Source organism: Oncorhynchus mykiss, chromosome 26, assembly GCF_013265735.2.
Source record: "Oncorhynchus mykiss isolate Arlee chromosome 26, USDA_OmykA_1.1, whole genome shotgun sequence".
Lineage (NCBI taxonomy): Eukaryota > Metazoa > Chordata > Actinopteri > Salmoniformes > Salmonidae > Oncorhynchus > Oncorhynchus mykiss.
The window spans coordinates 34,418,158-34,432,772 of NC_048590.1; the positions used below are offsets into that span (position 1 = coordinate 34,418,158).

General features: G+C 42.3%; 1 protein-coding gene across 6 annotated transcripts in view; it reads right to left on the reverse strand.

The window, feature by feature from the left end:
• Positions 1-43: 43 nt before the first annotated feature.
• LOC110506688 (DENN domain containing 2B) overlaps positions 44-14,615 on the reverse strand; it is a 73,900-nt gene continuing 59,328 nt past the window's right edge. For all 6 annotated transcript variants that reach the window (XM_021586486.2, XM_036963339.1, XM_036963340.1 and 3 more), the window contains 6 exons: positions 7,368-7,545; positions 3,951-3,992; positions 3,713-3,824; positions 3,045-3,284; positions 1,275-1,361; positions 44-610 (listed from right to left, as the gene is read on the reverse strand). In XM_021586486.2, coding sequence (XP_021442161.2) covers positions 576-610; positions 1,275-1,361; positions 3,045-3,284; positions 3,713-3,824; positions 3,951-3,992; positions 7,368-7,545 — 694 coding nt within the window. In that variant the 3' untranslated portion in view covers positions 44-575. The remainder of the gene's footprint in view (positions 611-1,274; positions 1,362-3,044; positions 3,285-3,712; positions 3,825-3,950; positions 3,993-7,367; positions 7,546-14,615) is intronic.

Sequence of the window (14,615 nt, forward strand, 5' to 3'; positions counted from 1 at the left end):
GTTTCCTCTGAACAGTAAACACATAAAAAAGTTAGGAATCCAATCATTTGAAGTCTGTTTAATTACTGAATTTTACAAAGCAATCCATGTTTTAAACATTTACAATCATTTTCTTCATGTGTTAATGCATGTACAAATCCTCCCAACCAGGTGTGGAATTTACAGCTCTCATTCAGCAAAAAGACAGGACAACGATGATCTAAACTACAAAACATAGTAACTGTACAGCCACCATACATCAGCTTGCATTCACTCACTCAGTCTGATCATGTTCTTCTCAAGCATGCTTTAATGTCAGTGGTTAATCAGAAACAAAGGCACATTCACTCTGTACCGTCCTACTGTAACTAACCTCACAAAAGGTACCAGACACCTAACAATCAAGCTACATTGGAGGGTATCACAGCCAGTTTACAGTGAAATATGTACAACATTTTGACATTTCATTGATGTTTCTGATAGACAAACAAGTGAACAAGTCAATAAAATACAGGGTTTTGGGTGTATCAGATCTTCTGTTTGCAGTAGAACAAGCTTTCATGCTCCGGTATTTGGTTATTAAGTAGCAGGTTTCCTCAGTTCTTTTTGTGAAGAAACTTCATTTTACTTCCTAAAAGACACAAACAAAATGCAAGTAAGAACTGTTCACGTCATGTAAACCTTTAACACACTTCAGTGAAATGTTCCAATTGAGCTGACATCTGCAGCGTTTACTGTGAATGAGATCTCTGTGATTGTCAAGGAAATGATGTAGTGCCTCAGATGGAATCGTGGTTTTGGACTACATCAGGGATCATCAACTACATTCAGCTGCGACTGATTTTTTCTTGAGCGGATGGTTAGGTGGCCGGAACATAATTACAAATCATTTGTAGACTGCAAAAATCCCAAACATAATATTTGACTAAAACATAATCATTTTGAACATTGCTTACATTTGTATACAATCACATCTCTTTCTAATGCATGGGAATCCTTTGGAACAGATTTCCAAAATTAAAATCACTTGTAACCGATTTGCTGGTGTTTTTACAGTCTTTTATGTCCAACAATAAAACATCTTACAAATTCCACCAGTTGGGGAACCCTGGACAACATGGTGCTCATTACTACATCATGGCCAAATGTGAATAGGCTTCTTTTAGAACTACTGTGTGTCATCCTACATTTTAAGTCAGGTTACAAATTTGTCCCAGCGGTAAAGTGGACAGGTAAGGTCTGTTGAGGGGAGATATTTGTTTTAAGTGCAGATTCTATTTTATTTGAGAACTCACCTAGCCCTTTGAGGAACTTGTTCACTCCACTCTGCTCTGTGTCTGGTAGCTCTTCCAGGTACTGCTCCACCCTCTGCTCAAAGAGTCCTGACAGAAACACAACAAAATGGCAGAATAACATGAGGTAATTACCAGTGGTGTAAAGTACTTAAGTAAAAATACTTTACAGTACTACTTAAGTTGTTTTTTGGGGTATTTGTACTTTACTACATTCCTAAAGAAAATGTACTTTTTACTCCACACATTTTACCTGACATCCATAAGTACTTCTTACATTTTGACTGCGTAGCAGCAGGACAGGAACAAATTCACACACTTATCAAGACAACACATGGTCATCCTTTCTGCCTCTGATCTGGCAGACTCACTAAACACAAATTAATCTTTTGTAAATGATGTCTGAGTGTTGGAGTGTGCCCAGGGCTAGCCACACATTTTAAAAATAAGAAAATGCTTAATAGAATGAATTTCAAATGATTTATACTTTTGATACTTAATTTAGAACCAAATACTTGGTGTTGGGCTTGCCCCAGACATAGTGTTTTCCATGATGGCAAAAAAGCTACATTTTAGTCTCATCTGACCAGAGTACCTTCTTCCATATGTTTGGGGAGTCTCAGATGCCTTTTGGCAAACATCAAATGTGTTTGTTTTTTTTCTTTAAGCAAAGGCTTTTTTTCTGGCCACTCTTCCATAAAGCCCAGCTCTGTGGAGTGTACAGCTTAAAGTGGTCCTATGGACAGATACTCCAATCTCCGCTGTGGAGCTTTGCAGCTCCTTCAGGGTTAGCATTGGTCTCTGTTGCCTCACTGATTAATACCCTCCTTGCCTGGTCCATGAGTTTTGGTGGGCTGCCATCTCTTGGCAGGTTTGTTGTGGTGCCATATTACATTTTTTAATAATGGATTTAATGGTGCTCAGTGGGATATTCAAAGTTTCTGATAAAAAAATATATATAACCCAACCCTGATCTGTACTTCTCCACAACTTTATCCCTGACCTGTTTGGAGCGCTCCTTGGTCTTCATGGTGCTGCTGACTCTGGAGCTTTTCAGAACAGGTGTATATACTCAGATCATGTGACACTTAGATTGCACACAGGTGGACTTTATGTAACTAATTATGTGACTTCTGAAGGTAATTGGTTACACCAGATCTTATTTAGGGGCTTCATAGCAAAGGGGGTGAATACATATGCACACATCACTTTTAATGATTTTTATTTTTTAAGTTATTCTTTTCATTTCACTTCACCAATTTGGACTATTTTGTGTATGTCCGTTACATGAAATCCAAATAAAATCTATTTAAATACAGGTTGTAATGCCACAAAATAGGAAAAACACCAAGGGGGATGAATACTTCTGCAAGGCACTCTATTGTGGGGTAATGTTACAGTGCAGTATATCAGAGAAAGCATGTTTTGGTATGGGGGGAAATACCCTTCACTATGTGGCCAGGAGATGGCACTGAATACCCAGCTAGAACCGTTGTCAACGAGAGGGCAGTACCAACACAGGTTTGAGAAGATCCCTTTAGGGATTTTGGACTACTTTGGCGGAAAAGTGAGGGGTGACAGGGCCTACCTCTAAAGAGGATTTCTACCAATCATTACAGTTGACATATTATTTGTGTTATGAGGAACTACAATGAATCAATTTTAGGAGGACAGGACACACTTAACGTTATTATCTCTTAACAAGTAGACAGGACCATACCATTACAGACTTGTTTTGGGTGGACTGACAGTGTCATTATAGGTTTGCTCTACCTTTGGCCCGGCATTTCCGCAGCTCCCGGTCTTGGATGAACCCAGCAAACATTTGGGACTCCATGAAGACCCCCAGGAAGCGACGGATGCTCTTGGAGGCCACAGACTTGCGGAAGGCCTCGCGCTGGAAAATGCGTTCTCCTCGCTCGCTCTGGGTGAGGAACAGGGAGTAGTGGCCAATGGTTTCCAGAAAGAAACGGATGAAGGCCTCTGACACCAGGCTGTTCAAGGAGTTACACTCTACAGAAACAGACGAAATAGGATAGGTTAGTATTATGCTGAAACTGAAACACACTTCATACATGTTCAATACATCTAGAAAGAAGCAACAAACTACAGTGGAACTCTTTTTGTGCTTGAGAATCAAGTAGAGCCTATAACATTTGTTGGAATGACAAGAGTTATTTAGAGTTGATGTTTAACTGATATTGTGTATTCATACGTAATATTAAACAAACACTACATTCTGAACCCCAGTAACCTTCAATTCAGTGAGGTGAAGCACCCATTCCAGGAGTTCTCAACACTCCACAGACAGTGTATTGCTCCCAGACATGTGCTGTCCATGTTCTTGTTCACAGGGTTGAAACATGGCCAGTGCTCTGTTGTCCTAATTTACACTCGTAACATCTGGTTTAGTAGAGAGTGACGATGTGTCCCTCGTTCACCTTCGTCTGACTCGCTGTCAGAGTCCTGATTGATGATGTCATTCCTCTGCTCCAGAGCTAGCTCAAGAGCAGACTGGAGTTTCCGTGGCAACAGCGAGGCCTCATCATCCATCTATTCACACGCATAACAATTTAATTAGTGACAATAAACAAGAATATCAAAATATCAGTCCATATTATTTTACAATAAACATTCTGGTCTTTGATTACGGTGAGGTACTGGAGAATTGAGACCAACCTGTCTGAGAAAGCGGTCAGTTCCCAAGTCCACCATCAAAGCCTGCAAAGGAAACAAACAAGTCACATATTTGTGACTAATTTCAGGAAACTAGGCGTATGTCGCACGTCACTTCTTGACAGGAGAGGCATTTGAACATAAACATTCATTGTTTATCAAAATGCGATTTTTGGCAGAAATGCCTTTGGAACATGTGAACTTTCATGTGCCTTAATAACAAACTTGTATTCCATCTGTAAATATGAATACAATTGTTAAATTATGAGCCGAGTTGGTTTAGCCACGGAAAAAGACAGGAACCATCCTGCTAGCCATGATTGGCTGAGATAATTGATGGGCTGGATATGCCGAGAGATGAGTTTGGTTTGGTCTGACGTGTAGCATGCTTCTGTCTATAACTTGAGCTGTTCAGTATGTGTTGATAGTCCTTTCTACCGCATCGTTTTTGAAAGATATAAGGTTAGCCATTGAGAACTGCAAAAGTTTTCAAACTTTTCTCAACTACATTGATGCCCTAAATTTAGCAGGCGTTATCAACAGATCAGTTGGAAAAAGTGACGGGCTACTTTCTGCACAGGCCACGGTCAGTGTGAACCGGAGTGACTTGACACAATACTGGCCTACAAACAAAAGTGTTAAATGGTTCCAGTCTGCCATGAAGCATTCATCCATGTATACAGGTAAGAGTCTAGCTACATTTTCATATATTATACATTTCAAATTGTCAGAATGTTGTTTCATTGCAAGTTAAAGCATACTGTTCACTAGCTAGCGAGCGTTACCTTGCTGGTTCGCTATCTAACGTTACATGTATGATATGTGTCGTAATATTATTTGAATCACAAACCCATTTGCGTTACTAGTTATAGCCTAATGTTAGCTAGCTAACATTGAACCAAGTTGGTTAACTTTAGCTACCTGCAGATTCATACTACAGCTATGACAATGTTTGTATTGGTAGTAGTATGAGTTGGGATTTTTCCGGTTCATTGTTTAGCTAGCTAGCTACATGTCTAAAGAAAAGACTCCACTTCACCAGATGATTACATGACCCATCAAGTTAGCCAGGTGTGTCTGGGGGTGATTCCGTCCATCTATTGTATTTCTAGACAATAGTGACCCATCCACTAAGCTAGACGAGGATGGGGGGAGGCTAAGGCATTTCCTTCACATGACCCATCAATTTAGACAAGTGTGTCGGGTAAGTGTCATCTAATAATTATTAAATATTTTTATCTGGACACTTTGTGTTTTTGATATTGCTACTATGAAAGTAACCATTTCACTGCATTGTTTACACCTTCTGTATCCTAGGCATGTGTGTGTTTACCAGAAGAACAACATGACCTGCACCAAAGTCAGGTTAGGAAATAGGCCAAGGACTACATAAAGTGTATTTTTACCTGGAGTTTTTTTGTTAGTGTAGGCTAGTACTGTTACCACTTTTAGTCATGAAATCTTTGGTTGTTTACTAAACTAGTCGCTCTGTTTAGCACATGGCCTCACATGTGAATCCTTAAAGAGATGGGTGTGGCTAAGGCTTAAGAGGGTGTGCACAATGCTGAATGGGTATAGACAAAGGGGAGCTCTCCATTAGGTGTACCAAAACATTTCTCAAAAATGGGGTTACAAGTTTATCAACTTTCAAAGTAGAATTACTTTCCCATTGTTCCTAAACTGCAGTGTATGATATACCATTTTCTACCTCAGAGGCTCTACTTTTATCCAATATAAAAAAAAAACATTTAACATTTTGCTACATAAGACCAAATCAAGGTGGTCGATCACATTTAGGAATCTTCAGTCAAATCCAGGCTTCTTCCATGTGTATATAGTGGCTTAAAGTGAATACCAATGCCCTCTACAAATAAATCAAACTCTCCATCAAGAGAAAGACGAGCTCTTCCAGAAGTTGGAAGTGTTATACCAGTGTTAAAATGAGATCTTTATAAGCAGCAAAGGATACTTGGGGAATTTTAATTGAGTCGATCAGCAACATCAAGACAGACGTAAACAGACAACAGATACTGTTGACAGGCCATTAAAAGCCCTGTGTCAAGTGTGACAGACAGGGTGAGATGGTATTTTTCACACACCATGGGCTGAGGGCAGATGCTGCTGACTCGGACTAACTGTGTTATAGCAGAGAGCTGGACTTTAAGAGGCCTGATGGCTTCTCCTGCCAGGATTTTATTGAGAGCCAGAAACTCCCACTCTCCCTCCCTAGTGGGGCCAGGACCCCAGAGCTGAGGGCTGAGGCTGCCAACTGCCAAGGCCACATTCACTGGAGGTTTTAGGTCAGGGTCAGCCACACTACAGCACGTTGAGGCTGGAGGAGTTGTTGCTACTTTAACGAGGATGGATTCTGGTGATTTCCCCCTCTTTCCACTCTGCCTTGGCAAATCAGCGCTCCGTTCCAAGAATGCTGCAGAACAGTCCAGCTGGGAGAGCAGAGAAACAGACACGTCTTCTTTCCCTCCTCCCTCTGTAATTGGTGACAAAACTGCTGCAGGTCAATGTCCTGTTAGGCTTTGACCACAGCGAGACTGCTGGACAGCACTGAACAGGCAATTATAGCTATAGCAGGCCTCACACTGTGTGTGGACTCGGACACCTCAATACTAGGAAGCTCATGGCTTGAATTCTAATACTGAATACTGGGAGCCTACAGTGTCCATGGCAGCAAAACAGAGGAAACGGGTCATATTACACTCAGCGCTCTGAGAGAATTCAAGTTTGAGCAGACCTTTCGAAAACACAATGCTATTGCTCAATGTGTGACTGTGAATTTAACATGAGACTGATTTAGAACTCTCTCTGGTATGTAGTGCTTGAATGAATAGACGTTAAAAAAAAGTTTGAGGGTAAAAATGCTCTGAATCACTGGAAGGTCCAGCATTCTTTCAAAGAAGCCTGTAACAGTCATCCAGAGAGTGTGGTTTCATCCTGGACCCAGGGGTGGTCCTGGGTCTCTGAGGGAGGTTGGGAGGAGCACCATGATAACTGTCTCGTGAGATGTCCCAGTTACTGTATATCCGGATGCTTCTGAATCTGTCCCATGGCTGCACCAATCAGCCAAGAGGATCAACATACCTACGCAATTCTCTCCAGGAATATAAGTTCCTCATTGGGTAAATGTTTAATGAAAACAAGCAGGGTAATTGACTGTGTAATATACTGTAGGTTGTTGTGGGCGTTTTACTGCTGACCAGTAACAGGAAGGCCACTCCCCAGCCCAGCGTGATGGAGAGATGGAATGTGACAGTGGTATAGCCTCTAATCTGTAGCCTCAAGCTAACAATATCAGAGGCGCAGAATGAGGAGGAAATAGAGCCAATACATTAAACCTGGTCTAAGAAAAGCAAGACAGTGGGAGACAAAGATAAAAAGCCAGAGAGAGAGACATGAAGTACCAACCTCTTCCACAGGCAGGTCTTTGAGTTTGGGCAGAGAGCTGGACAGGAGCCCCACCAGGAAGGGCGTGGGGCAGCAGACGATGTCCACCATGGAGGCAGGCAGGACGGGGATGAAGGTGTGCTGCCAGGAGAAGGGATAGAGCAGAGCCACCACCGCGTGCATACAGCTGGACAGGGTACTGCAGAGAGGGAGACAGACAACCATAGAATTACATATAGAATCACTATATCTAATCATTTTAAGATCTCTATGGGGACAGTCAACATCATATACAGCTGGACAGGGTACTACCGGGGAGGGAGACAGACAACATCACTCACCTTTACACTCACAACACAGAACTGCAGGGGGCCCATCAGTAAAACCAGATATGAACATTGTTAGGGGAAAACATGGGGATGCCAGATTTTCCATCAGATTGCCCACTTTATCTTGACCTTTGAAAGGGAGTGGTGGATTGTGTTTTGAAGTGAACACTGAGTACTCCTAAAACAACAGCCAGCAGCGGACAAAGAACGACAAACAGATGCAACAAAAATGTGGACTCATGTTCCTCTATAAAATTCTAAATAAAAGCTTATTGAGATTTAAAGTTCATCATTATCTGCCTCTAATATCAAGAAGAGAGCCGAATGAGAGCGTATTGCTTAACGTCATAAGTGAACCAGTCTTTCCAACGTCCAAACCAAACAACAACCTGATCCTCTTTTCCTTGAAACAATTACTTTTGTATATGTGAGGCGAACCAGTGCGGCTATGTACCCTGGCTTAACACCCTGTTCCTACCTCCAGTTGGTCTAAGGGACAGTCTGAAATCCATTCAACAGGCTGTTCTTTCTCTCCAACAACAGATGAAAAGAAGAAAAAGACAAGAAAGGAAAAGATAGAGCAGAAAGAATTTACACCTCCTGACACTCAGCTGCCAGGAGAGAGCTCAAGTACAGTGCCTTGTGAAAGTATTCGGCCCCCTTGAACTTTGCGACCTTTTGCCACATTTCAGGCTTCAAACATAAAGATATAAAACTGTATTTTTTTGTGAAGAATCCACAACAAGTGGGACACAATCATGAAGTGGAACGACATTTATTGGATAGTTAATACTTTGTAGCGCCACCTTTTGCTGCGATTACAGCTGTAAGTCGCTTGGGGTATGTCTATCAGTTTTGCACATCGAGAGACTGAATTTTTTTCCCATTCCTCCTTGCAAAACAGCTCGAGCTCAGTGAGGTTGGATGGAGAGCATTTGTGAACAGCAGTTTTCAGTTCTTTCCACAGATTCGATTGGATTCAGGTCTGGACTTTGACTTGGCCATTCTAACACCTGGATATGTTTATTTTTGAACCATTCCATTGTAGATTTTGCTTTATGTTTTGGATCATTGTCTTGTTGGAAGACAAATCTCCGTCCCAGTCTCAGGTCTTTTGCAGACTCCATCAGGTTCTTCCAGAATGGTCCTGTATTTGGCTCCATCCATCTTCCCATCAATTTTAACCATCTTCCCTGTCCCTGCTGAAGAAAAGCAGGCCCAAACCATGATGCTGCCACCACCATGTTTGACAGTGGGGATAGTGTGTTCAGCTGTGTTGCTTTTACGCCAAACATAACATTTTGCATTGTTGCCAAAAAGTTCAATTTTGGTTTCATCTGACCAGAGCACCTTCTTTCACATGTTTGGTGTGTCTCCCAGGTGGCTTTTGGCAAACTTTAAACAACACTTTTTATGGATATCTTTAAGAAATGGCTTTCTTCTTGCCACTCTTCCATAAAGGCCAGATTTGTGCAATATACGACTGATTGTTGTCCTATGGACAGAGTCTCCCACCTCAGCTGTAGATCTCTGCAGTTCATCCAGAGTGATCATGGGCCTCTTGGCTGCATCTCTGATCAGTCTTCTCCTTGTATGAGTTGAAAGTTTAGAGGGACGGCCAGGTCTTGGTAGATTTGCAGTGGTCTGATACTCCTTCCATTTCAATATTATCGCTTGCACAGTGCTCCTTGGGATGTTTAAAGCTTGGGAAATCTTTTTGTATCCAAATCCGGCTTTAAACTTCTTCACAACAGTATCTCGGACCTGCCTGGTGTGTTCCTTGTTCTTCATGATGCTCTCTGCGCTTTTAACGGACCTCTGAGACTATCACAGTGCAAGTGCATTTATACGGAGACTTGATTACACACAGGTGGATTGTATTTATCATCATTAGTCATTTAGGTCAACATTGGATCATTCAGAGATCCTCACTGAATTTCTGGAGAGAGTTTGCTGCACTGAAAGTAAAGGGGCTGAATAATTTTGCACGCCCAATTTTTCAGTTTTTGATTTGTTAAAAAAGTTTGAAATATCCAATAAATGTCGTTCCACTTCATGATTGTGTCCCACTTGTTGTTGATTCTTCACAAAAAAATACAGTTTTATATCTTTATGTTTGAAGCCTGAAATGTGGCAAAAGGTCGCAAAGTTCAAGGGGGCCGAATACTTTCGCAAGGCACTGTAAATAGCCAGGGAAACACTCGAACACATAATTTATAAACAAAGCATGTGTTCAGTGAGTCCACCAGATCAGAGACAGTAGGGATGACCAGGGATGTTCTCTTGAAGTGCGTGAATTGGACCATTTTCCTGTCCTGGTAAACATTCAAAATGTAACGAGTACTTTTGGGTGTCAGGGAAAATGTATGGAGTAAAAGGTACATTATTTTCTTTAGGAATGTAGTAAAGTAAAAGTTGTCCAAAATATAAATAGTAAAGTACAAAAACTCCAAAAACTATTAAGTAGTACTTTAGTAAAAATACTTTAAAGTACTTTACAGCACTGGGAGCAGCAGACAGGTTCACCCATGGCAACCATTCAAAAGCTTTAATCTGTTACGTTTCCACCTCTTCCACTGACAGTGTAACACCCTTAACTACACAGCCCACAGCTAAGACCTGCTCTATAAACATCTGAAAGGCTGATTACACTACGCACTGCCACTGTGGCAACACACACAGTAGGTCCACTCCCTCACCCTCAGATGGGTTGGGTGTGTTACAATAGTTTAACAAGATCTTGAATCCATTTGATATTACACAAAACAGCACCCTTACCGCTGGTGAATTTTGACAACTGTGGCTTAACACAAAATCACAAATAGTATGTCATCTTTCTCACGGTCCCAAGTTTGTTGACAGTGGCCGACCCTCCTCCCCTCTGTCCCCCTGCACTCCATACAGTCCATGTACACACAGATAGAAAGGGGAGATAAACCATGAGGCCCATCAGAAACACACAGATACCACAACTCTAAATCAGTGGGGATCAAACACTCCACTGAAGATGAATGCACTGTTAATAAGGAATGTTGTATATAGTTGTTCTCTTCAACAGCAGAGGGCACATCCTACCAAACACACAGTACTCCCACTACATATAAGTGTCCACGCTCAATCACAACGTCAATATTGATGTGCATACAGCCTCTCCTTGACAGAACCTTTATCTTGTTTTGGTACAGTTTACTGTGAATAGAGCTATGAGTATAATGGCAAGTTATTATAGTTAATGAACACTGTAAAGCGAGACCAGTATATACATGGCTCAACAACTGCAGCCCCATGGTCTGTTCAGGTTTCTTATTCACCCATCATAACATAGAGCAGAAAGCAGTCTCAGTTTCACTGTCTGAGTTTTATTTGCAGAAGGAACTGATCCTTTTGAACAGATCCAGTCTCCGGGGTTTGACATGTTCCACCAGGGAGTGATGGGGTACAGCTCTCAGAACCTCAGCCACAGGCAAGACAGAGCAAGCGCTGCAGAGGAGAGGACTGATACCATGAGTATCAATTACACACTCAGTCCTGAGGGAACACTCATGGGAAATGATGAACTTGCAATAAAAACACCATCTCTGCCCACATCTGCCAGTCAACTCTCTAAGGGTGCTTGCCAAATGGCACTCTATTCCTTATACAGTATATTGCATAACTTTTGACCAGAGCAAATATGGGCAGTAGTGTACTACATAGGGAAAGGGGTTCTATTTGGGACGCACTCTAAAGCAGAAAGTAATGGCAGACCTTTACAGACCAGGTCATAACAAAACCACATCAGCACCGGCACAACTGTCCACTTAAGTTTAGAGGATTCTAACTTTGCTTTGTGATATTTTGCATTTGGGGTTACATAAGCATGTCAGATCAGGAATGGTTGTCCTGGGTCTGTCTGTGGCTGACCATGCAGATTCCCAGGAAACTCTCAGGCTAGAGAGGCTTACTCTGTCAGACCCACAGGTGCAGGATGGAGAGTCCCGGTGTCAGCAGCACTGTCCACGAGCCCAGACAGGCCCATTTCAGCCCAGGACAAACACAGGCCCTGGCAGGAGCATCAGTACAGCTGTTGACTAACAGCTCCTCATACTGAAGCACATACATATTTTTCTGGGTGAGAATCAGTGCTTAATTTGTAAATCGGGAGGTGCCGGACCAAAAAAGTGAGGGCGAGACGGGGATAACCTGGGGAGCTCTGATGTACCAGAACGCATGAGAGAGAAATCCCCTTTAATAAAGCACTGCATACATGTCATTGCATTTGCTTGGTGGCATAGAGAAGTAGAGCAGAGGCACTTACAGATGTTGCACACATGGAGAACATTTTTAGTAGCCTAGGGTCCAGGAAAAATTGTTGCCTTTTATAAACGCATTTCATGCAATTCTGCATCATTTTACATGACTGAAGACTTTAGCAGAATTTTTTAAAAACCGTACAAATGGTCAAAACGACAGTATACTTTGACACTGACACAATGAGATCAATAAAAACGACCTTGTCTTAAATCCATCAATAGTCTAGGCATAGGTATGTGGAGACACACATATTGTAGGCTACAATATGAGGAGGAAATGATAGTCCTAAAAATGCTTTCCAGTTTCACTGACTCACCCAATCATGTGCAGCCCAATCACAGGTGATTCGTGCCAAAAGCCTCTCTCTCTCTTGTTTTACTTTGTAAAAAACATTTGGAAGTTGATCAAAAATGTTGGTAGCCTACAGCAAACACATTAGAGTCTTCTCTTTTCAGCAGGAGCCATTTGCTTTCCACCCTATGTTTTCCCACGATTGTATTTGAAATATTGCCTGTTTTATCTGCATGCTGTTCACTGACAGATTTAGGCTATGCCTTGTAATTGGCCACACACAATCCATAGCTAGATAATTTGTTAAAATAAGCTACTGATCTTCTGTGGCTAAATTACAGGCTTTCTCATGGTGTACTAGGCTATTCTGAATTATTTCATTTCTTTCTGAACAGACAGCAGTAACTCTATAACTTTGGCAAATGTATTTAAATGTATCAGGGGTGATGCAGCTCCTCCAGAACCCTTTGCACGGCTATGATTCTATAAGGAAATAAATGATGAAGTGCAACACTGGAGAGATCAGTGTTGCAGGCTCATTCATGTCTATCAGAGCAGATAGGGAGAGAGATCATAGAAAGTGAATCTCGTTCCAGTTCTGTGAGAGACACAGACGCGCTTCTCACACAGCCACAGCCACACGTTGGTCTCAAACATAGGTTGCAACGTTGCGCAAACCTAAACCAACTCGAATATCAGGGGAAAAAATCTACTTTTTTACATGACGCGGGGCCTCGAATGAACTTTGATTGTTTTAGGGCCTCCTGAGTGGCGCAGTGATCTAAGGCACTGCATCGCAGTGCTAGCTGTGCCACTAGAGATTCTGGTTTCGAGTCCAGGCTATGTCGCAGCCGGCCACGTCCGGGAGACCCATGGGACGGCGCACAATTGGCCCAGCGTCGTCCGGGTTAGGGGAGGGTCTGGCAGGCAGGGATGTTCTTGTCCCATGGCGCTCTAGCGACTCCTGTGGCGGCCAGGCGCAATGCACACTGACACGTTCGCCAGGTGTGCGGTGTTCGCCAGGTGTGCGGTGTTCCCTCCGACACATTGATGTGGCTGGCTTCCGGGTTAAGCGGGAATTGTGTCAAGAAGCAATGAGGCTTGGTTGGATTGTGTTTCGGAGGATGCATGGCTCTCGACCTTCGCCTCTCCCGAGTCCATATGGGAGTTGCAGAGATGAGACAAGACAGTAACTACCAATTGGATACCACGAAATTGGGGAGAAAAAGGGGGTAAAAAATTATAACTTTGATCGCTTTTATTAGGATCCAGATCAAATTAAGCAATGGTGAGAATGATGAATGAAAGTGTCCATACTGCTCATTGGTGCATCTAGTAGAATGTTTAGTATTCACATAGAGTCTTTTCCCCACTTCCTCTCCATAAGGATTTCAAGTCCCCATCACAGCCTAGGCATGGACTCCCTAGTATGAACAGTTGTAGCGGAAGCTGTTGAACAGTAAGACCAGGCTTCTCTTGGGCAACCCTACTCATGGTCCTATTCTAGCCTATTGATTCCAATGCTTCTTGTGGGCAGCATTGCAGTGTGTGTGTATATATATATAATAATAATAATAATAATAATAATAATAATAATAATAATGGGAAAGTCAGATGCTTGGCCTCTGGTTTCCATCTTCTGAGTTTCCCTCTTCAGTCTCACAGAAATATTTTAGATACAGTATGTTTCCACTGTGTTCATCCACTCCACCTTTGGGCGTTAGAAATACACACAGGGAAAGTGTTAAGTTGTTGTAGGTTGTTAGGTGCGGTGCCAGCATTGCTCAGTGTGATACAACAGTGTTCAGGAGTAATACGGGACTAAATAAACTGTACAGCTTGTTCCCAGATTAGAGTGGTACACTGTAGCTACCTACAGCGGCTCACTTTAACAGACTGGGGTTACAGACACACACCATATTATACAGCTGCTGCTGCTGGAGACTGGAGCAATGGACTCTTCCTGAATCTAATGCAAACCCCAGTCATTTCAACAGGTGGTAGAAGAAGATTATGAATGGGGTTTGAAAGGAGGATTTTAAACTAATAAAAATGCAATACATCTGGTGACTACCATGTGTTAGTTTGAAGTTTTCTGATGTTACAGGGAGTGGTGTAAGGGGAAACGAGGTACAGAAAACAGCCTTCCTTCTACCTCTCAGAAAACAAGAGCCTGATTAATTCACCATGACCATGAGAAAAGCTTTCAGAGGCGGTCTTTTGCTCTCGCTCTGCACCCCGGCTCTTTCTTTCTCCCTGTTTCTCCCTCTTACCCTCCATCTTTCTCCCACTCATACACACACTACCTTCCTCCCAATCCCCTGTCTGTTCTACTGTGGGCCGCTCGGCAAATACA